Source organism: Gopherus flavomarginatus, chromosome 3 (assembly GCF_025201925.1).
Source record: "Gopherus flavomarginatus isolate rGopFla2 chromosome 3, rGopFla2.mat.asm, whole genome shotgun sequence".
Classification (NCBI taxonomy): domain Eukaryota; kingdom Metazoa; phylum Chordata; order Testudines; family Testudinidae; genus Gopherus; species Gopherus flavomarginatus.
The window spans coordinates 212,645,145-212,669,969 of NC_066619.1; the positions used below are offsets into that span (position 1 = coordinate 212,645,145).

At 38.9% G+C, this 24,825-nt stretch overlaps 1 protein-coding gene across 2 annotated transcripts in view; it reads right to left on the reverse strand.

Moving 5' to 3' along the window:
- The window catches only part of SH3RF1 (SH3 domain containing ring finger 1), a 166,970-nt gene that overhangs the window by 46,827 nt on the left and 95,318 nt on the right, over positions 1 to 24,825 (reverse strand). For both annotated transcript variants that reach the window (XM_050946178.1, XM_050946177.1), the window contains exons 5-7: positions 17,972 to 18,274; positions 16,058 to 16,168; positions 2,342 to 2,496 (exon numbers count right to left, since the gene is read on the reverse strand). In XM_050946178.1, the coding sequence (XP_050802135.1) occupies positions 2,342 to 2,496; positions 16,058 to 16,168; positions 17,972 to 18,274 (569 nt within the window). The remainder of the gene's footprint in view (positions 1 to 2,341; positions 2,497 to 16,057; positions 16,169 to 17,971; positions 18,275 to 24,825) is intronic.

Below are 24,825 nucleotides of genomic sequence, written 5' to 3' on the forward strand. Positions count from 1 at the left end.
TACCTTTATAGGAGATAATTCTGCCCGCTTCTTATTTACTCTCTCTCTATATATATAATATACATTATATATTACATTTATATACTATTTCTTTGATCTTTTTTACAGTACTAATATTTGTAATAAAAAATAATAATATAAAGTGAGCACTGTACACTTTGTATTCTGTGTTGTACTTGAAATCAATAGATTTGAAAATGTAGAAAATAGCCAAAAATATTTAAATAAATGCTATTGTATTATTAACAGTGTGATTAAAACTGATTTTCATTTTTTTTAATCTCATGATTAATTGCAATTAATTTTTTTAATTGTTTCACAGCCGTAGTTTAAACATAAAAAGGTACAAAATCACTGTCTTCCACTTTCCTGACTGGGTAACAGTTCAAAGTGAAGGGCAACAATTAAAGATTTTAGCATGACAGGTGCTGAGATATCATAATCCCAAGAAATGCCCATGCCATCTAATGATACACCATCAATCATCTTGTGGCAACTATAAAAAGAACTGCTATTAAGGGAAAAGTATTATGTTAAAATTTTAATCAGTTGTTGTGTGTTCCTTGCTAGTGTATGTTATTAAAATTAATGTACATTAGAAATTAACTGAAAATATGAATTGTAAATTTTGTTATTTACTGTAGTTTCTTTTTCTGGGTTTCCTAGCCATTAAATTCTTCTCCATGCCTTCCCACACCACTTTTTTTCTTTCTGTGAGTATTAATATTTGGGAACGAAAGACCAGATTCAGAAATAAACAAAATACTTCTGAATCAACTTTTTCTTTTTAAATCAGAGAACTGGGTCCCTACAGTGCAATTGAAGTGCTGGAGGGAGATGTGCTATGTTGCTGGAAGCTTACGCCTACAGAGTGGCTGCTGTTTCACTTTTAAAACTCACTTGTTTTCTCCTGAGAAGCTACAGCTTAATGTAACAACTCTGGAATCATGACTAGGGGAGGAATGGGGGGAGGAGTGTCAGTTATGCCCTCTCCTTTTCTGCCTTTTTTTTTTTTTAAAGATGTATTTTACAACTTCCAAACTTAGCTTTTTGAAAATAAAAACAGATACTTCTACAATTCTGTGCTGGATATTATTAGGGACATTTCCCAGTACTGTAGGATTTCTTATTGCCATTTTAGAATGGGAGAAACTGTCTGCTCGTCATCTTTCTTCTATGCTCTGCACCAGGGTAAAGTGAAGAGCAAGCTTTTTAGTTTTTGTTTTTTACTTTAAAATATATGTGTTTATATCAGACCCATGGGAAATAACACCGACAAATAGGTTGTAGTATTTTTCAAAAATACAAAGGCCCCCTTTTGAAAAAGGGCCCATCACTGCATACGCTGGCTGGGAAGTCAACGAACCTTTCCACTCTCATTCTCAGGGATAGACAAAAGAAGGGAAGAAAAAAAGGAGGCTTTACAACATTTTCTCAGTGTGGGCAAAATTGGTCCTATGTGCACTGACTAAATGAAGCGGGTATTTTTGTCCCCTTCCTTCCTATATCAAACCTTTACTGCTTCCATCGGTCCAGCAATTTGTGCTGTCCCCCAACTGTATAATCTACTTTTCCAGATTGCTCATACAATGAAATTTTCAGGAAGAGAAATGTTGTCAGGACCACATGTTATATATAAAATATTTTTCACCTGGCAATATTACTCCTATTTTCTTGTATTACAAGAGTGAGGACATAATACTAGCTAGCAGCTTTCTGTCTTCGTTCCAAACTGCCACCCACTAATTAACTTAACTGTAGAATCCTCAGTCGAACTGCACTTGCAACCTGCACAGGCAGCCTGACAATGAGATGATAATATAACATGCAAACCAAGATACAACGCCTTCTGTGTTCTAGCATAAATTATTCTACATGGGGATGGTCTTTTGATTCCTTTTATAGTAGATGACATTGAAGAAACTCACTCAGGACATTGCCACTTGTGAATTAGGTAGTCCTTATCCCTCACTCAAGGAAAAGAAAAGTACATTCACTCTCTACATGATGAATTTTCCATATATTTGTACTTTATCCACATAATACAACGCAGCAGCATGCTATATATTTACCTATGCTATAAATAGCCTTCAGCACGAAGACTGTTAGGGGAGATCACGTATCAACTCCATTGTGTTGCTTTTGTTTCCTAATTACACACACCACTTTCTGGGAATTTTAGCAGGAGTCAGGCCAGCTGGTGAGTCATGAACATGTTCCAGTTTAGATCTGAAATGACTTGTCTTACTATATTTTCTTCTCCTCTTTCTCCTTCCCTTCACACCTCCCTTCTGCTCACTCCTCAAACTCACAACTGGTAACACATTTCAATTTCACTTACACACTTGGTCGAGACTGTGGCCGTAAATGTGCGGTTTGGTCAGTTGATCCTGATGCAGGCCTTTGTACTACTCCCGAAGAAGGCAGCCCTGAAGATGTTGAAACAATGATTGTGGCAGACAAAAGAGGTGGTGGTGGAAGAGGGGGATTCATATTCTAGTATTAAAAGAATAAAAAGAGCAAGAGAAAATAGAGTGTGTTAAGATACTGAAAAAAGATCTTTAACAGTAAACTAGTTGAGCACAGCATTCTACCATCAGTTAGCAAGCCATAACTGGATAACGAGATTAGTCTCTCTTTTCCCAGTTTAAGATCTTGAATTCACCATAGCCAGTTAAGGAAACAGGCAAACAACTTCACAGGGGAAGCTGAAAGTATTGTTTCTAATTATAACAAACAACATTTTCATGAGAATTCTTAAAAAGAATCCAGAAGCCTTCCAAGAGGTAGGTTTTACATCCAACTGCTGAATAGACTTAAATTCCTGGTTGTTTTTGTAGCCTGAAGCTGAAACGCAATACACAATTCAGCTGCAGTTCACCCAAAACCGCTCCTTCTAGTGGAAAATTCCCTTTGATGTGTGGGCTACAAAAAGCAAGACAATAATAGACCACAGTCACTGTGCTATTGTTGCCACTTTCATTTATTCTTCTATTTAGAAGTGCCAGCTTTTGAAATTCAGTATTATCAAGACTGGTAATCTTTAACAAGCACACCAGTGAAAAGCTGCAGTTCCTTTACAGGCAGATCCTAACGGGGGTTCTGCCTACAGGATTCCATTCCTTTTGAAAATCAATAGAGTAATTGTTACCTTCTGATCTATAAAACCTCAGATAATTCTTTAGGAGTCTGCGTATTGTCACTCTTGGGAAAACAGGCTCACAAAGGGGCACTGCTCCCCAAAACCCTCTTTGAATCATACCATGTAAGAATTCATTTCAACCCTGCCCCCCTCCTCCCAGTATATGATACAGAAAGCATAAACTATTTTCACCTATCAACTCTACTGTAAAACAATCCCTTAATTTCTAAACAAATTTCTGAACCATTCCATTGTTCATTCAGTTTTGAAGACCTCCAATTAAAAATATACATTGACAAAATGTATTGTATGCCTGTCTGCTCCAATGCATCAGCACATAAATATAAATTGCTACCATGACATTCAGAATTAAAATTACATTCGAACAGATTTTTTGGCTGCACACTGATTTGCTAAGTTTCTTCTTTCACATTTTTCTAAGAAAATATTCATACAAGATGCCATAGCACCACACACAGTGAGATTATCACCATACTGCATTCAATGTATTAATAAAAGATAGATAGCTTCAAAAAACGCAATCTTGCACTTTCAGTATTCAGTAATGAACTATGTGTTCATAGTTTTCAAAACCTAGCAGAAATGGTCACATATCATCCAGCCTTATAAGCACAATATAACTAAAATTTATTCCTCCAAAATGTTTAATAATGGTGTGATCCGTAAGGTAAGTTGCGAAACAGTTATACCTTATTTTCACTTAAATCTTCTTCTGATTATATATACAGCCTTGTGATTTCCAAATAAACCAACTGTACCCACGACAGAACATACATGACCTCCCAGAAGAATGTAATATGTGCTATGCTAGCAACAGCTATTTACATTGGCCAGATAATATCCATTTAGGATTCTAGACCAGTGAAACAAAAAAACCCCAAGGTTTTAAAAAATGTTTGGTACTGGATAACAGAACTACTTTATATTATTTTTGTTGACAAAGTTATTTATAGTCCAGTTATATAAAGGACAAGAGATCATTTAGAAAGTACAAATTCAGTTACTTTCTTAACACTTGAACTGTAACATCCACAGATGTTACAATACCACTGGCGTGGAAGTGTTATGGTGAGATATCTGTTGTACTTTTTTTGTTCTATTAATATACTTAATTGTACACCAGTACCATAGTACAGAATCTCTGCTTTGTTTGTTTGTTTTTAAATAAAAACAGACCATGGAAAGTACTTTGCTGAAGAAGGTTAACGAAATGAAACTAATGTAGTTCAACACCTTAAGTAACTATAATTATGTTTGCCTACCAAAAATTTGACAACAGTTAGACTGCTGGCATATTGACACAACTGCATATCACGCTGACCAATATTGTCTCAGGCCTGGTCTATACTACAAAGTTACGCTGACATAGATGCACGACAAGGATTACAGGGGTGGCGGGCACATGCTACACTAAAAAAGCCCAAGTGTAGACACAACTATGCTGAAAGAAGAGTGCTTCTGCCAGCATAGCTAATGTTATTTGGGGAGATATTTTTCTATCAGTATGGTAATACTATCTGTCAGAAAACACAGTATCTACAATAGAGGGCTACGCCAGCATAGGCTCTGGAGTATGGACATGGCCTTATTGTTTCCTTGTATCCCCTTTGTCTCCATCTGTTGTTTCTTGCCTTAAACTGAAGGTAAATCTAGACTTATGGTGGAGTGTAGAGTACAGATATTGAATGCCCAGCTTGCATGGGTGTAAATAACAGTGTTGATGCTGAGGCATGGCTCAGAATAGATAAGTAGAGTGCCCTATATGCTTGAACCTTAGGCAATAAATCCTACATAGGCCTCTACAAGCCTAAGGAGTACATCAAACATCTACACATATTTTTAGCAATGTAATATCCCACCACCGCCCCACTGCTGGAGCCTTTCCCTGCCACACTGAAAGGCTCTGGCAGCAAGGAAAGGCTCTGGTAGTGGGGTGGCAGCGGAGAAAGGCTCCAGCAGCAGGGAAAGGTTCTCGCAACTCCTGTACTCTCTACATGCTGCTGTAAGCGTAGACAGCCTATGGAGCTATGCTCACATTAGCTCTGGAGTGTATACCTGGCCTCTTTGTTTCCTTGTACTCCCCTTTCTGCCTCCATTTGTTGTTTCTTGTCTTATACTTAAGATGGAAAGCCCTGTGATTTATGCAGTGCCTAGCCAATGGAGTCCTGGTCCAGGATTGGGGCCCCTAAGCACTATGGTAATACAAACACCATAGTAATAGTAACAATACTAATAATGTAAACTAGTATTCGCAACAGCCAACAAAAACACAAGATCCTCTTATGTCTATCCTATATGAGAGAGGTCAACTATAAGTCCTTGGAAATTAATCCTGAAAATATGCAACATATATTTACACATAATATGCAGGCACCACCAGTTTACACTTTAATTATCTTCTAAAATGTGTATCCTTCTTGGAGATGTATTTTACATAAATACATGTCATAAAGAGAGTTCTTATTTTTTTAAAGTACAATTCCCCACAACATTTTATTCTGTTCAATTCAGGTTGTTATGCTGTCTTCGCCATTGTCTAGTCCTATGGGGATAAAACCTGCAGCGAGCTGCAACTCAATTAAACTTCATGAGACTTGGCAAGTACTTGGAAATCTAAACAGAATACCTGATTGACTGTAGACAAAAAATGCTCCACAAATTGCTCTGCTCCAACTTAATAAACTAGATCCAAACGCTTTAGCCAAATTTTCAGAAATTTTGGCATTCAGACTTCTCTTGGAGATAGTGAGAGACAAATCTGCCTCCAGTTCAAGCCAAGTCTGACAGTTCCTACATTCAATATTTCAAACAAAAAAGGATAAAAATAAGTGAAGTAGTAAAACCTTTTATTCTGGTTAAAAAGTAATTTTTGCCTAATGAAATTCAAAAAGGAAAAAAATAGTGCTCTCTGTGACTGCATTATCACTTTCCAGCCACGGAATGCACTTCTGACTGTAGAAAACAGCATTTTAAAAAAGCATTTACCATAAATTGAAGGGGTTTGAATTTTAAAAAGTACCCCCCACCTCATTCTGTTGCAAAATAGCTAAAATTATGTGCTATTTTATTTACTTCAGGTTAAAAATTCCATATAGGCATCCCTCCTGTGTTCTAGGCTCTCATAAATAATGTTAAAATTCAGATGCAAGAAACCTGCTTCTCTACCTCTATCTACTAAAGATCAATAATCAGCTTAAACATCAAAAAATTAAAAAAGACGTAATAGCAAAGTAACAATAATATGTACAATCATCCCTCTGATCATCACCTGCCACAATGTCTGGAAAAACATGTGCCTTGCATCATGCCCAGAAGGTTAATTAATTCAGGTTCAGGTCTAAGAAAATTCCTAAACTATGAACTGAACTACTAACAAAAGCCACACTGATATAATCCCTCATCACTTCTCATTGTTTTCCCCAGCCTACTGAAATTATCTTCTTTTTATAAAGCCTAAATGTCAGACAGCTAGCATTTTATTTATGCCCCCTCCTGCAGAGTTATTTGTACCATTGAATTGGCAGGTTCGACATGAAGGAGATACAGAGCTAAATGTCATTAGCACACTAAAACATGACAGTCCTTGCTTCCTTACCAGACAGCTTCATATTCAATCACACAAGCTGTGTGTGTGACCAGGATAGAATCCTGCAGTTCTCCCTTTGGGCTAACAAATATCCCTGATTTCCCTCAGAGTCCTCCAAAGTAAAACAATGTGCTACTCTTTACTGTACACTTGTTAACATCACTTCACATTCAGCAGTATCAAAAGGCAGCAGCATTGACACTGCGGGATAGGAAATCATTGCCCAAACCCACCAATGTAGTTTCAGTCTTATACCAAAATCTAAAGGCAGAATGATCATGAGGCAACCAATATGACGGTGTCACAGTACATTTCTCTTCCTCTGCTACTTCTGAATGGAATTCTCTCACTCTACTAGTGCAAATTACCTCCTTCAAAACACCTGTTAACCATCTGCATTTTTCAGTGAAAACCATGGCAAGTATCTTTCTACTATTAGAAGTTATACTATACAAATTACACCTAAATTATTATTTTGTTGCTGTTAGTGTGGAAAGAGAGAACTCCTGTTGAATTATCATTCCAGGTACAACTTCTTAAAAAACATATTCTGAATTTCTTTCAGAAACAGTGAAATTACAGGTCTTGTAAATATAAAATTAAAGTTTGCCCATGCAGTACAAGTAGTTTACAATGCATGCAGCCATTACTGCAATTTGAAAATGGTCTCATTCCTAACGCTTATCTCTAAGGATTTTAGCCCAAAGTCATAAATTTCACAATTCATAGAACTTTTGGCTTTGATCAAAACAGCATCCACAACTGGAGTATTACAAAGGGAATAAGAATAGCAGTCTTGACATTCTTTGGACCATATGTGTGTATCACCTTCCAAGACAGGAGTGCAACCACTCAATCCTAGTAGGCCTTAAACATGAGCACAGCTACAAGATCCACGGGGTCCTTAGCTCCAGGACCTCTCTCAGATTTGTCCTGGAGCCACTGGCTCTCCAGTTCAACCAAGAGGGCTTGTCATACCCTCCCTAGAAAAAAACAGCGCCTCTTGTCCCATAGGGGATGGAACAAGACTAACTTTTTCTCCATTAGTCCCCAAAGATATACGATAGATATATTGTTTCACAGATTCTTTAAAGACAGACACTCTTGTTACTTGGAGGAGTTGGTTGGGACTTCCTGTTCTCACTCTTCAGTTCCTCCTCCTTTTTCTTCTCAGCTTAGTTTGTTTTAACATAAAAGGAGCTGTATTAAAGTGAACTAAACCTTTTGGAATCTTTGGGTTAGTCCATAGCTAAAACAATAGCCACCGCCTTCAAGTAACGTATCAGAGGTACAGAAACACAAGCTTGAAATTACTGAGTTGTTTATGGTCATCAGAGATGATAGCCAGAAACACCAAAGTGTAGCAAAAGTTTTGGGATTAAAGACTCCCTGTTGCATTCAGATTCCCAAGCAATTTCCATGGTATTCAGAATCAAAGAGGAAAGTTAAAGGGAGAGCCTTAAAAATCAATAAATAAGAATCAGTGAGCAAGTTCCCACTTCTAAATACAAAAAAAGAAATTAAGCCAGGATTGCTTAACAGGTTATCAATGTCAAGAACCAACTGCTCCTATCATTAATGTTAATATTATCCAAGATACCAGGGAGGGTACTTTCAGACTCATCAGTCCAGAGATACATAGACGTCAATTATAGATACAAAATCTACCTTATGCAACTCCAAAACAGCCATCTGGAATTGTTAGGGATCTGTCTAGCACACTATTACAAATAAGACAGGAGGTTAAGAAGCCGGAGAGAAAGGGGAATTTTCAAAGAACTACTGTGCACTCTGTGATCATAGGCTGGTTGACGTGAAGAAGTGTCTATCATCATCTACAGTAAAAGAATACAAGGGCCACAAGACTGCAGTTTGTATACATAAAAAGAACAAAGCTGCCAGCTCACAGTTTCTTCTTACTGAAAATAAGATAACAAGAAAAAGAACAGTAAGAGTCAACAGACTTCAGTACATAAAGCCCAGGACTTCGAAGCAGACAGCAGAGAATAAATTCAGATTCCCTATAGGAATTACATGCCTTGACTAATCAGGAACCTGGTCAAAAAGAAAGAACCAGTAGAGGTTGTGAACCAATAATGGGCTACACAATAAGTCCCTATCTGGGCTACACTTTCTGCTGTGGTTTAACTCTTATGGGTATTGATGCCAAGTCCTTTGTCAGGCATTTTTGAAGAAACTCCAATATAACTAAAGAAACTGGGTAGTTTTAATGACTTTCACCAACAGCAAAATAAAGTGACTTGCATGTTTGGCAACAAACATGGCGTTACTGGATCTCATGGAATAAAGAAGAATACTGGTTATGAAAGAGGAAAAAACCTTAAGACAGAACTCTGACAAGTTTCTTGAAATCACAATGTTGAATCACACACTTCTTTTTGAGATTGGGTACCTGAGCCAGAAACAAGACCTACTAGTGGACATCTGCAATGTCTCATCTTGCATGGTACAGATGATTATGGTACTGACTTTGTCTGACAGTTCTTACAGGTACCTTTGTGAAGGAGAGACAGAGAAGAATAAAAAGCCCGAAAATTATAAAGGCATGTTCTGGAATAGCTCGCAGGGAGTGGCAGTAGGTGCAATAGTAAGGCAGCATGGAATTAAAAAAAGATACTAACAAATCTAAGAAGAGACATCTATATCTGGATCTGGATTTCTCTCTTGGAAGAACTGCTCTGCAGTACTGACTGTACAGTTACTTAAATTCTCTGTGTAATGTTTTGTCTCAGAAGATACATTTTTTTATGGTCGATAAGAGAAAGCTGGATCCAAAGACAGAAAATGCACAGTAAGTGCGCCTTATCTGAGCTAGACAACTACTGTTGTATTGTCTGTACTCACTAGCACTGTCTTCCATATCAAGATGTCTCTAACAACTGAAAGAACCTTCCTCAGAGTACAGGGCATGGACTAGAGACAAAACTACTAATGTTAGACATATTTACATCAGCAGGACTAGATAACTTGCATCCAAGAGTTCTAAAAGAGCAGGCCAATAAGCTCTCTGGACTGTTATAGTTGATTTTTAATAAGTCTTGGAACACTGGGGAAGTTCCAGAGGACTGGAACAAAGCTAATGTATCAATATTTTAAAAAGATCATCAGGATTATCCCACTTAATTATAGGCTTATCAGCCTGACTTCAATTCCAGGCAAACAATGCAACAGATGACATGGAACTTGGTTAATAAAGAATTAAAGGAGGGTAATATAACTCATGTCAACTAGTCTATGTTTAAGGAAAAGAAATCTTGTCAAACTAAATTGGTATAATTTTAGATGAGACTATTTAATTGGTCGATAATAGTGTTGATGTAGTATACTAAAAACTTTGATAAGGCATTTGATTTGGTAAAAATATTTTGATTAAGAAACTGGAATGATACAAAATCAGCAAGGCACATATGAAATGGATTTAAAAACTGGCTGACAGCTCTCAAAATGTACTTCTAAATGGGGAGTCATTATTGAGTTGGTGTGTTTCTAGTAGGGTCCCACAGGGATCAGCAATGTTATCATCAATGACCTGAGTCAACCTGTGCAAGACAGAGTTTACGCTTGTGGGCTGAGCAAAAAGTTCACAGCCACAGTGCAGTCTCCTTTGGTTGAGCCACAATCAAAAAATTCAGTCTGTAGTTTAGGAATGCTCTTGGATTAAAGTGAATTAATTCTAAAATCTCACCTAATAGCATTTCTACCATCTCCAGGTGGCTAGAAGACTCAATCCCATCCTTCCAAATGATGATGTGGCCTCAGTTATTTGCACCTTTGTTGCCTCTCAGCTGAACTACAGCAATGTGGGTATGGCGTCTTCACAACTCACGAAACTCCAACTGCTACAGAATGCTGTAGTCTCCTCTCAGCAACACTAGCTACCGTGTACACATCAAACTTGTCCCCCACTTCCCACACTGGTTTCCCATAGAATAATTAAGCAAGTTCAAGACCACAGTCCCTATCTTCAAGGTACTTTATGGAGTGGGCAAAGGGTGCCTAAAAGATCGACTAAAGCTCTGGGATGAATATTATGGTTGACAACTACACTCTTTCTGGCAAAACTGAACTCTCAACTACAAGCGGAAAGATTATCTGCGAAGGAGACTGAGCTATTTTGGAGGCTGGCCCAAGACTATGGAAAAAAGGGCCTCCACAAACTTCATCACTGTCCGCGTGTCTTTGACCTCACTTTCTAAATTAATTTGATTTTAAAAGATAATCACAGTTTTAATTGCACTGTTAAACAACAGTGTACAGTGCTCACTTTATATTATTTTTATTACAAATATTTGCCCTGTAAAAAAAATTAACAAAAAATAGTATTTTTCAACTCACCTCATACATGTACGGTAGTACAATAATGAAAATGCAACTTACAAATGTAGAATTATTATTTTCACATAACCTCTTCTGAAATGGTGGCCAAAACATGAAGGGACACATGAATGTTTAGCATATTTGGCACCTTGCAATGCCAGCTACAAAAATGCCATTCAAACACTTGTTCTCACTTGTAGGTGACAGTGTAAATAAGAAGTGGGCAGCATTGTTCCCAGGAAATGTAAACAAACTTGCTGTTTTAGCAACTGGCTTAACAAGAAGTAGGACTGAGTGGATTTGTAGGCACTAAAGTTTTACATTGTTTTGTTTTCGAGTGAAGTTATGTAACAAAAAAAAATCTACACTTGTAAGGTGCATTTCCACGATAAAGAGATTGCACTACAGTACATGTATGAGATGAACTGAAAAAATACTATTTCTTTACATTCAAAATGGGAAATGACTGCCTATGAAGGAGTACTGCGGAAAGAGATATGGAGGTCATAGTCGACAACAAGCTAAATATGAGTCAACAGTGTAATGCTGTTGCAAAAAAACCCAGTTATTCTGGGATGTATTAGCAGATGTTTTGTAAGCAAGGCACAAGACAATTCTTCCACTCTACTCTGTGCTGATTAGGCCTCAACTGGAGTACTGTGTCCAGTTCTGGGTGCCACATTTCAGGAAAGATGTGGACAACTTGGAGAGAGTCCAGAGAAGAGCAACAAAAATGCTTAAAGGTCTAGAAAACATGACCTATGAGGGAAGATGGAAAAAATTGGGTTTGTTTAGTCTGGACAAGAGAAGACTGAGAGGGGACATAAGAGTTTTCAAGCACATAAAAGGTTGTTACAAAGAGGAGAGAGAAAAATTATTCTTAACCTCTGAGGATAGGACAAGAAGCAATGGGCTTAAATTGCAGCAAGGGAGGTTTAGGTTGGATATTAGGAAAAACTTCCTAACTGCCAGATTAAGCACTGGAATAAATTGCCTAGGACGGTTATAGAATATTTATCATTGGAGACTTTTTAAGAGCAGGTTAGATAAACACCTGTCAGGAATGGTCTAGATCAGCGGTCCCCAAACTTTTTGTCTGGTGGACGCCAGACGAAGGACCATGGCGGTGGTCGAGCATCTGCCGAAACGCAACCGAAATTTGCTTGTTGGAGGCAAGCGGTGTCATCCAGAGGTGTCGCCGTCGAAATGCTGATGAAATTTGGCAGCATTTTGGCAGATGTTCGACCGCTGGCCAGGACGCAGGTGCATTTAGATATCCGCCAGGGCACCCATGGGCACCGTGTTGGGGACCTCTAGTCTAGATAATACTTAGTCCTGCCATGAGTGCAGGGGACTGGATTAGATGACCTCTTGAGGTCCCTTCCAGTCCTATGATTCTATTATTGATCTTTTGTACAGTGCAAATATTTGTAATAAAAATAATATAAAGTGAGCTCTGTACACATTGTATTCTGTGTTGTAACTGAAACCATTATATTTGAAAATGTAGAAAACATCAAAAATATTTAAATAAATGGTATTCTATTATTGTTTAACAGTGCGATAAAAAGTGACTAATCGGGATTAATTTTTTTAATTGAGTTACTTTGTTTTGGGTTCACTGTGAGTTAACTGTGATTGACAGCCCATATATCTATATCTATCTATATATTATCATCTTATAATACGACAGAATACAAAAATATTCCCAAAACAAAAACCCTCCACTGAATACACATCTCCCTCTGGGAGAACAGATGAGAGAACAAAAGCATGACATATATTAATCATGTAACTTTATGCACTACTGAAAGGTGCTCAGATACTACAATGATGAGAGTGGAGTAAGAATCTTCATAGAATAGAACAGAAGTAGTTAAAAGAACATTATTACTGGTAAAATTTGCAAATGATACAAAGATTGGGGACTGGTAAATAATGAAGAGGACAGACACTGGTTCGACACGATCTGGATCTCAACAATCAGCAATTTGTGTTTCAATATGGCCAAATATAATATCTTACCTTTAGCAACAAAGAATGAAGACCATACTTACAGAATGGGGGGCGGGGTGCTATCATGGGAAGCACTGACTTAAAAAGACTGGAGGATCATGTTGGATAATAAACTGAACATGAGCTCTCAGTGCAACGCTATGGCCAAAAGAACTAATGAGGTCCTTGGAAGTACAAACAAAGAAATATCAGATAAGAGTAGGGAGGTTATATTACCTCTGTATTTGGCGCAGGTGCAACTACCATTGGAATACTGTGTCCAGTTCTGATGTTCACAATTCAAAGATGTTGAAAAACTGGAGAGGATTCAGAGAAGAGCCATAAGAATAAGTAAAGGATTGGAAAACATGCCTTACAATGAGAGATGCAAGGAGTTGAATTTGTTTAGCTTGTATGGTGGAATATATCCTGTATTCACATTCTATATGCTACTATAATCTTTGTACAAGGTATGCCTGTAGGTATCATTTGAAAACTCATAATCTGCTGGTCAGTACTGTCCTGGTAAAATATGTGTCGCAACACTGTACGTGAAGTTAAAAGATCCTCCTGTATGGTATTATTAACACATGTTCCAAACCCCATAGCCTTGCCCAAATAGAAGCTGGTATACCAGTCTGTCCTAAACCAAGGAATATGTGCTTGCCTAAATTTGCACTTAAGCAGTAAACAGAGACATCAAGCAGGAAGGGAAGACAAAGGAAGTTCAAACAGGTGAAAAAAACGGCAGGGAATGAGACCTGGATCTCAGCTGCAATTTTTTTCAAGAGGGGGACTGAAACTATAAAAAGGAGGGACAAACATCCCTAGGCACCTCTTTTTCTTTCCTTGCTCATCACATTCACTGCACCTGAAGAGACAAAGAAAGCAGCCACTGGACTCTGTGGGAGAGGTCCTGACCTAAAGACTTTGGTCAGTAAGACTGCTGAAAGCATGTAATTAGAAAACTTTGCTTTGAATCTATATAGTTTCTTAAGCTTGGCACCAGTAAATGTTTTATCTTTATTTTTCTTGTAACTATTTCTCACTTTTATGCCTCATTACTTTTACTTAAAATCTCTCTCTTCGCAGTTAATAAACTTATTTTATTATCTAATCCAGTGTGCTCAAACTGAAGTGCTGGGTAATGTCATTTGGAGTAACAAATTGTGGGCATATTATTCCCTTAAAGGAATAATGGACTTAATATATTTGTATGGTCCAGGAGTGGGCTGGGCAGTACAGTACTACCATGGAGTGTATGTACCACATGCTAGCCCAGCAACCAAGGTGTTAATATAGGCACTGCTGGCCACTGCTGATCAGCAGTCTGACAGCAGCTGGGAGAATAAAAGGGCTGGGAACCAGAAGAGTGGGGAGGCTAACAGAGGAGGAGTGAGCAAACTGGAAAAAGGAACACCTGTGCTAGAGATATGCCCAGGGACAACAACCCCGAAAAGTGGCCAACAGATTGAAGAGCCCACAGAGGCCTGAGGGAAAGTAGAAAGGAGCTCAGGGCACTGTCAGAGTTGGCGAATGCTCACTCTCCTTGTCTAGCTTGAGGGCCCTGAACTGGAACCCAGAGGAGTGGGTGGGCCTAAATTCCATTACCAACCCTCTGATAGACCTGAGAACAGATGGAGTTTCCAGATTCCTGGAAACCCAGAATTGGACTGACAGCCCTGCTGAGCTGAGTGATCCAGAGCCATGCCCCCATTTGTCCAAGGGTATATTATTGCACTGACCCTGACTCATAAGGCCTTACGTTTTTTGGGGAAAATATGGAACTGAGAGTGTGTTGGGGTCACCCTGTGATAATTTTTAAGGCTGGTAAGAGCCAAGGTGTGGCTGGCTGGCTGCAGAACACTCACAAGCATAGTTGGGAGTGACATACATGCTGGAGGCTGTTTGTGAACAGTCATGGTTGGGGGCCACAGCAGCAAGACATTGTAAAGGGCACTGTAGGTTACAAGGCAGGGGTGATACAGCTACTCATTAGTCTGGATTGTACCCTGATATGTCACAACTTGTCAAAGAGAAGGTTATGGGATAACTTAATCACAGTCTACATAAATAGGGAACAGAAAATTTAAAATAGCGGCCTCTTCAATCTGTCAGACAAAGGTATAAAAAGACTCAATGGCTGAAAGTTGAAGATATACAAACTGAGACTAGAAATAATGTGCAAATTTTTAAGAGAGGGTAATTAACCATTGAAACAACTTAAAGGGGCTGTTATGGATTCTCCATCACTGGAAATTTTAAAATCAAAATTGGATGTTTTTCTAACAGATATGCTCTAGTTCAACCATAGCTATTGGATTTGCAAAAGGAATTAAGCCAGGAAAAGTCTACAGCCTGTTTTATGCTGTGGTCAGACTAAATTATAAGAACGGTCCCTTTCGGTCTTAAAAACGGAATCTCTGAAAACAGGAGAGCTAACAGACTTTGCTGCAAATGTGACTATAGGATTTGATATTCAGAGAGGACAGACGGCATAATCAAAAAAGACTCATCTGATTTAGAAATGGAAGACCCAGGTACAGCTGATAGTTCAGGGATTCTTCCATGATAGTTCTGAGTACTGAATGCAGGAGGGACAAAGATCCAGAAGTTCAGGATTCAAGCAAGTTGCTCTTCATGAGACATTTCTTGCTCCTTTCTCTTAGTTTATCTGCTTTCTGACTCATATCGAGTAAAAATTTTGTTCTCTTGAGAAGGGGCAGGAGTATGCTTCTCATACTTACTCCGCAGCAAGGCAGAGCAAGACTCGGGAATGAAAGGCATAGAATGCCGTTCAGGATCTTTAGTGCCAAACTTTTGTCATAGTTCAATGTGTGCTACTGCCGATCACAGACTTAATCACATCAAACAACCCAGAAGTTTCTAACTCCTTTACCAGAATTGCAGAAAGGAGAACAACAATGGAGACAAAAGATGCACAAGGAGCCTCCGTTTTGTCAAATGCTACTTACACCAAGAGCAGCTTGGTAGGTGACCTCAGATGGGAAGGTAAATGAAGGCCCAGTTGCAACTGGGCTGCTAGGGGGTGGAGTCACAATAAACCCTGTGGTACTGATATGAACCTGTCAAAAAAAAAGAATGTTGTCAGTTTTAGGTAGTTCCTGAAACAATAGATTGTCATGGTAGACTGGCGCACCTTTTGATTAATGTACTACCAGCACTCTTCTGTGAATACCATCATCAGCACTTTAGCTTGTTACTTTGACTTTCTGATAGTAATTTACATAGAATATTTGTATTAGATGACGCTGCTCATTTTTCAGGCTCTATATAAGCCAGAAATAATCTTTCAGAAAAATTGGGAGCTATACATGCAACTAACTGGGTGAAAAACACTATATCTTTATTTTTCTCTAAATAGCAGAGAGCAAATGAGTTTAAAAATAAAACATTGAATTAGTTTGAAAACTTCATATTAAATCCTCTCAGCATTTTAAGCTTTCATTAATATATTCTCTCCACAACTGTCAACTTTACAAGTACTGTAATACAGAAGATTGTTCATCAAACATGCTAGTGTGTAATCAAGACTTTAGAGCAGGGGCGGGCAAACTTTTTGGCTTGAGGGCCGCATCGGGTTTCATAAATTGTATGGAGGGCCAGTTAGGGGAAGGGGTCATGGCCCAGCCTCCGACCTCCTATCTGTCATTCCTCCCCTGCTGCCCCGGGACTCCTTCCCCATCCAACTCCCCCTGTTCCCTGATGGCCCTTCTGGGACCCCTGCCCCATCCACACACCCCCATTCCCTGTCCCCTGACTGCCTCCGGTCCCCACCGCCCCATCCAACCTCTCCTCTCATTCCTGATAGACCCCCAGGATGCCTGCCTCATCCAACCACCCCTTCTCCCTGTCCCCTGGCTGCCCCCAGAATGCCTGCCTCTGATTGCCCCTTGCCACCCCACCCAACCTCCCTCCTTCCTGATTGCCCCGCTCCTGGGACCCCTGCCCCCATTCAACCCCGTCTTCCCTCCTGACCACCATCCACACCCTCACCCCCTGACCACCACCCCAAACTTCCCTGCCCTCTATCCAACCCCCCGTGCTCCCTGCTCCCTTACCGCATTGCCTGGAGCACCGGTGGCTGGCGGCACTACAACTGTGCCACCCGGCTGGAGCCGGGCCATGCTGCCGCCACTGCCACCACACAGCACAGAGCAGTGAGTCAGGCCGGGCTCTGCAGCTGCGCTGCCCCAGGAGCTTACAACCCTGCCGCCCAGAGCATTGCGCCAGCGGCGGAGTGAGCAAGCTGAGGCTGCAGGGAAGGGGGGACAGCAGGTGAGGGGCTGGGGGCAAGTGTCCCAGGCCAGGAGCTCAGGGACTGGGCAGGACAGTCCTGCAGGCAATATCCAGTTTGCCCACCCCTGCTTTAGAGGAACACTCGAGGTTTTTTAAAAATAGAATCAGATATAATCTAAGACTCTCTCTTATCAGTATCAGAAATGACATCAGAGATTGTTCAAAGTCCAAGAGTTTCTGTAGTCAAAATTTATCCTTTACCACGTATGCTCTTTGTTAATTTTCAGTATTTTATTCAATTAGGACAACAAAAATTAAACTGACTAGTCTAGTTTCTGTTTTCCATATACTATAATAAATCTGCTGATGGTTTTCTTTTATTTACAGAACTTCAACAGAATGTTTAAACTGAAAAACCTTTCTATTCACAACACAGTAGGCTTTGCAAACAAAACAAAAATCCCCCCAACCCCTAAATTTGGAGTCTAACCTAATGGAAAACATCCCTTTACATAATGCATTACATATGTTTAGTCTGAAAGGATCAGAAACCTTTATTATGACAAAAATGCTTTAAAATATTCATTAAAATGTATGAAATGTTTTGTATTTAATTTCAGGTAGCTTACCTGAGAAGGAGCACTGCAGGAGAGGCCTGTCAGTTCACTTATACGGGCAGCCGCTGTGGGGTTACTGGAGCTGATGAGGACAGGAGGACTAATTTCCATTGAATGACGGTTTTGAGAAGATTGCGAGGTCTTGTTGGACATGGTAAGGGAGGTAAAGGAGTGCCGTTTTTTGGTGTTCTTCTTTGTATCAGTGTGCTTTTGGACTGAATTGTTGTGGGATGCCCCAGAGGTACCTTCTCCAGAGTCAACAGCAGAACCTGAGGGCTTATCCAACTCTATAAGCTGCTTGGCTGCTGTATTAAACTGCAAAACAACCAACACATTGAGAAATTATTTTAGAAATTTTTAATTCAAGAAAAATAATTAAGCAGTTGACTTGACAGAGGAAACACATCTAGACTTTACTTTTATTCATATAAGAATCAAACTGAAAACTATGGAATTCAGAACTCTTTATGATGTACTAACTCACTCTATAACTAGATGTACCTATAGGTACAAGTCTTTCACTATAACCTACTTAAGTGAAGTTTGATATGGTCCTGGTGAATGTCCATTCCACAGTAAGACTTTTGAGCTTTTCCAAAGAGATGAGAGACAAGCCTGAAGACGTAATGCTTTTGTGATCACGTCTGCTAATGGATTTCACAACTCTTGCATGTTTGATTAGCAGCAGCACTAATAAAAGCAACAGACTTTTTGTTTTAATTTATCCATAATTTATCCATTAATATCTTGTCCATTATGATCAATTACATTATATTATGTAGGCAACTAAATCCTGTCTCTGCAATAAAGCAGTAAAGAATCTTAGGCATTTTAATCTTCTGACAGTCAGCGGATTAACACTAGATAAAATAAAATAAAATAAAATTTAAAAGGGTAAGAGTTCATTCTTCACAAAACCACGTTAACAACTGCCAGGAAATTCTATTTATAGCTTTAAACTGTTGTAAGAAACAGTGTAGGGAGCCACATTCGTTCACGAACTAAAGTACATCAATACAAGTAGAAGGCAAGTGCTTCTTTAAACATATTAATCCACATTAAAAATAATGCCCATTTTTAATGTGAATAACCTCTATTTGGAAAATGTTTGTATTTTGCAGGGGAGGAGGGATTTTTTCCCATGACGAACTAATTAAGAACAATCAAGAGCAAAATATAGGATTGTTTACTATGGAGTTACTTTTTTCCCTTGAGCATAGTCTTTTCTTTATTTACCTTAGCCATTTTCCTGGGAGTTATAAGACTCCTGCTATGTTTAGGGGAAGTTTAAAAAATGCTTTATTTCACCAAAACCTCACTATATAATTATAGTATTATTTGTATTCTGGCAACCCCACACTGAGCTAGGTGCTCGTCACACAAAGGAAGCCAGCCCATGCCCTGAACAGCAGGGGCGGCTCCAGGCCCCAGCACACCAAGCGTGTGCTTGGGGCGGCAAGCCGTGGGGGGCGCTCTGCCGATGCTGCGAGGGCAGCAGGCCGGCTCCCCTCAGTGGCTTGCCTGCAGAGGGTCCACCGGTCCCAAGGCTTCGGCGGACCTCCCACAGGCATGCCTGCAGAGGGTCCACTGGTTCCACAGCTTTGGAGGACCTCCCACAGGCACGCCGTGAGACCAGTGGACCGTCCGCAGGCAAGCCGCAGAAGGCAGCCTGCCTGCCGTGCTTGGGGTGGCAAAATTCCTAGAACCGCCCCTGCTGAACAATTAATTTAAGAAGGTAAGTACTATACAAAAGGTGGGAGACAGGGACAAAACATACTGTCAAAATAGTGTGTGCGTGTACATGTGTGTACACATATGCCCATATTTGTATATATATACACAGACTTCATTAACAAAAATTAACTATCCCCAACTGCTGTCTACTTAGCCAGTATTAGTTGGCAAATTTCATGTAGACTTCATAATACAAATGGGTCTTCAACTGAGATTTGAAGGATCCGTTCAGGGAGGAAACTCAGTGCCAGTGGGAGTGTGTAGAAAACCCCCCCACAAGTGTGAGAGAAACAGACAAACGGGGGTAAAGGCTGGAATTGCCAAGGTAGTGGAGGATTAACATAAAAACAGACAAAAGCAGATAAGCAGGAAAGGGCAAGAGTTGTGCAATGCCTGGAAGGCAAGGACAAAAGATTTGAACTTCATGCCATGGAAAGGGGAAGTCAGAGGAGGCATTCAAACAGTGGGATGACATGGCCAGTGCAATAATCCTGAAGATAATTTTAGTGTTTGGAATGGAGTAGAGAAGAGCAATATGAGTTTCATAGAAGGCACAGGATTAAACAACATGATGTCAAACATTTCCAAGACTTGTGTATACTATGACTTCCCCTGTTGCTACCACTGGTGGTGAATTCTATCTTTCGAAGACTGTTAGTGCAGGCAAGGCCAAAAATAACCTAGTGCAGTTCCTGTTCCATTGTAGAAAGAGACTAACCATAATGGTTATACACACAGCTCTGCCAATGAATTTGCAAAACTGTGCGCCTTATTTAGTATTGAGATTCAATATTTTATAAGAAGACTAAAACCATGTTTTCAAGAAACTAAGGGAAACATTTTATGCTAATTTATTATAGAGCTTTAAGTTGATTAAATTCCAGATATGGGGGCTGGAGGACACAAAGCAAGAAAAAAATGTTAACAGGAAGCTGAAGAAAATTGCTCTGCCACTTGAATTCTCATGGTCCTATCCTGCAGACTGGATAAGTAGCTAAGCACGGTGAGGATTAGACATACTGCAGATTTTGTACTCCTATCCATTTTATTCTTCCATCTCAGATTAAAATTCTTCCTATCATTCACAAGAATATGCACATCCTAGCTTCTAGCAAAACATGTTTTACATAATGACAATGATGGTTTAAAGTTCCCATCCACTTCTATTCCCTGTCTGCAATGTATGTAATAAAGATTTTGTTCCCAGATGACCCAGAATTACAGAAAGAAAACCGATACTTCATTTACAAAGCAAGAATCACCTACTGGAGAAGAACAATTAAATGAATGAAAGGCTTACCCAAGGGTCTCAAAATCCACTGCTAAAAGCTCCCTCAGGTAACTGTTCCATTTAATTATGTTTGTTTACTTTCTGAAACTAATAATGCCTGCATGATCTGCTTCCTCTATACAGAGGGAACCCCAAATTAGAGAAAGATTTTGGCATATTTATGGGATTAATCCAAGATTAGTCAAGCATAGGAATCTGCTGAACTCTCTTAGGCAGGAAAACAAACACAAAAGAGTGGCATATAGGCTGAACAGTGGAATGCACTGCTTATTGGCCTTTACTTAAAAAGGATCTGGAGACAGTAATGGTTGCAGAGTATAGCTGCTCATTTCTTCCTTGGGATAGGAAAGGGAGAGCTCATCAGATCTGCTCTCTTGTGTGCATGAACTTCAGACACAGAGGATCAGTGAAGCATACATCCCTACCCCTAACTATAAAGCACAAGGAAATAAGCTGTACCACATTTATGTTCCATTTATTAGTTCCCTCTTCTCAACCTCAACTGTCATCTACCACCCACAGCCCAACTTCAACCTGAATACCAATTGCACACTTGAACTCTGACTCAGTATTAGGCTGGGACTAAGTCTCTCTCGGTCAAGGATCCTTGATTGTGAAATTCCCATACAAGCTACTTTTAGGGCACACTTCAAGACCCATTTATTTCAGTTGGCTTATCTATTTGGAGGACTCTCTTTTCAATGTGAATGTAAAGAAGGTTATTTAAAATGAATACTTCTCTTTAAATAAATTTGACATGTACCAAAGTATGATTTTTCCATTAAGAACCTGAAGTGCTCTTTTTGAAAGCAATGAAAAACACTGACTTTACATAATTTTTCCATTGTACATTCCAGGCTGACAAGACAAGTGAAAGCAAGTATATATAAAACGTTTCATTCAACTGTTCTTGATTTAATATTACTAGAAGAGACTCTAATTTTCCCCCCAACACTATAATTAAGACTACTTTGTCTAATGGTGATCGACAGCAAGTCTAGCCTAATAAATGCAAGATTTTAAAAAGTACTGAGTCAGGAATTCAACCTCCCTAAAGGAATGGAGATAATTAAAAAATAAAACATGTTTTCAACTACTTTTTTGATGGTTTGGGGCTAGGGCGGGAAGAAGAAGGTTACTAAGGAACATGACTGATTTGGTAGCTAAATCTTGACTTCTCACTGACTAAACTTGCAAACTGAAGGATGGATGCAATGCTACAAAATCATACTATCAAAATGAACATTACACTTGTATTGCTAATACTTGTATGTTTTGTGCATTTGGCATAATTCCCTTTTTAAAAGACTACTGGTGGCTTATTGCAAGAGTGGTTGCCGTTCATTCCACTGCAGTTTCAACAGGGTACTGCACATTACAGAAATCTGAAAATAATATTTTCCTCTCTATATGCCTTATAACTGAAAAGTGTTTCCCAAAAAGCTCTTTACTCCATTATATGCATCCACTTTACTTTCCAGCTGTTACTGGAGACTTTAAAAATCTTTAGATTTGGAGGAAAACGTATGTGGATTTCATTAATTGTTGAAGAAAGAAGGATCAAATTTGGAGTTTATTTAGGAAAGTACATTGTACTCAACACTACAGTCTATGCATACTGATTGGTCTTGACAGGATAACTTTGGTGTTCTGATTAATCCACTGAACTGAAAGGTTTTTTTATAAGACGACATAAAATCAAAAAAGTTATGAAACTAAACACACAATTCTAGGCTCAAAAATAACTTTTCACATTCAATGTGCAAGAAAGTAGTTTAGCTGTTTTTAATGTGCAGTAAAGAGGAATCTGATATTAGTGGTCACACATGTAGCAATTATTAAGCTACAATAAATAAATCTTACTTTTCGTAAGCCAGCGCTTACATTTACCTCTGTAGCAAGCAGTGATTTTTTATTTTATTTTTTTGGTGCTAGGTTCAAATTGAATTTTTTTTTGTTGTGTTTTCTTCGATGTTTTCAGAGGCAAGAAAGAATTTAAGTGCAATTCATCTTCAGTTAAAAAATGTAAGAGCTTGGGTGAGACCCAATTACAATGTGACTGGACACCCTTGACATTAAAACGCTTCTTAGAATTGATTTACTCTTTGCTTTTATACCATAATTTCAATTTTGCAAAATTTATCAGATATTAGTGATCCAAAAGAGTGGAACAGAATGGCCCAAATTTAACTATGTAACAACCATGTCTTCTAATACATTTACTAGTGAAAACTTGGTCTCATTATAGTCAATAGAAGTTTTTCCATTGACTTAAGTGGAGACAGGATTTCACCCTATGTCTGCACAATACGAACAAACCAATGGTCTTTATATAAATAAAAACAACAGAAATCCCATTATAGCACTAACTACATCTCAGTTATTGGTTTCAGATACTTGTTTGTAAAACTGGGTGCAAATAAAACCATTCCTATTTCTCCAAAAAGGACGCTGACTGAGAGAACAGCCTTTATTGTGAAAGATGTCAATGATCTGGAGGTTTTGACATTTTAAGCACAAAAGCAAATGTCCAAACATGTCTTTTTGTTGCAGACATCAGTGTCTTGAAAGAAGCAGTTAGATTCTGTCACAATATTAAAATTTAACATAATTTTGTTTGTATCAATTACCTAAACCTTTGAAGTATATGAGAATTGTTATATAATCCAAGAAAAAAAGTAATTCAAGGTGAAGGCTAACAGCTTTCTGCACACTCCACTGCTCTTCACTATGACACGTTTTCGATCAATTCATTCTGTAACATGCCATAGGCCAGAACATACAAGACCCTGAACATCTTCTGTGATATGTTCAGCATCCTCAACTCCCATCTGACTTTAGTTTGCTTACCATGTAACAGTAATAATAATGATGAATATATAAAACACTCTCACGGAGACCGGAGAACTGGGCAACAGTTAAAATAAAAGAAACAATTAAAACATCATAAAACAAATACTATGAAAAAACAAGAGAGAATGTATTTTTAAAAAGAGGACAGGTCAAGGGAATGGCTAATACAAGAGACTAAAAATACGATCAACATAGGAAAACCCACTGGGAAAGAAAAAATTTCAATTATTTATGTAAGTTAGATAAGAGATGGGTGGAAGTAGGCATCCTGGGACAGCAAATACCACAGGCTGAAGGCCATCAGAAAGACTTTGTCATAAGCTGATCTGAATGTGATGGTAGAAATTGACTGGTGTTAGAGAAGACACTCCCACCTGGCCAAAGCTCATGAATATCTCTCGAATACAGAGACAGACAGACTTCTCAGGTTAATATAGTTCATTATTTATTTGACGGAAAGGCTGAAAACACCTCAAAAGCAAATGTTAGGGAAAATACAAGTACTCAAATGTGCTAAGTTTGAAGTTTACAATTATGTAGTTAGCTCTAAGATGCTCCTGGATATACAGTTAGTAGCTGTGGCCAAGATTTTCTATCTTTCATAGGCAGAAAGGTGATATCTTTTCTTGTGGATGGTCTCTTCACTACAATTACCCTTGTTTTTCTCCCCTCAAGATCTAACTACAACAACATACTCTGTGGGGATTGACACATTAGAACTATTCCGAATTTAAACTAGTGTAAAATGTAGGAACCTACTTGTTACAAAAGGATAATCTTAGTTTCTGGGGGTTAAGGCACTGGACTGGGAAAAAACAATTTCTCATCTTTGTGTAACTGTTGTTCTTCGAGATGTGTTGTTCATGTCCATTCCAATCAGGTGTGTGCGCACTCACGTGCACGATAGCGGGAAGATTTTTCCCCTAGCAGCATCAGTTGTCCTGGTGTCCCCTAGAGTTGTGCCTTCCTGGCGCTCAATATAGAGCCC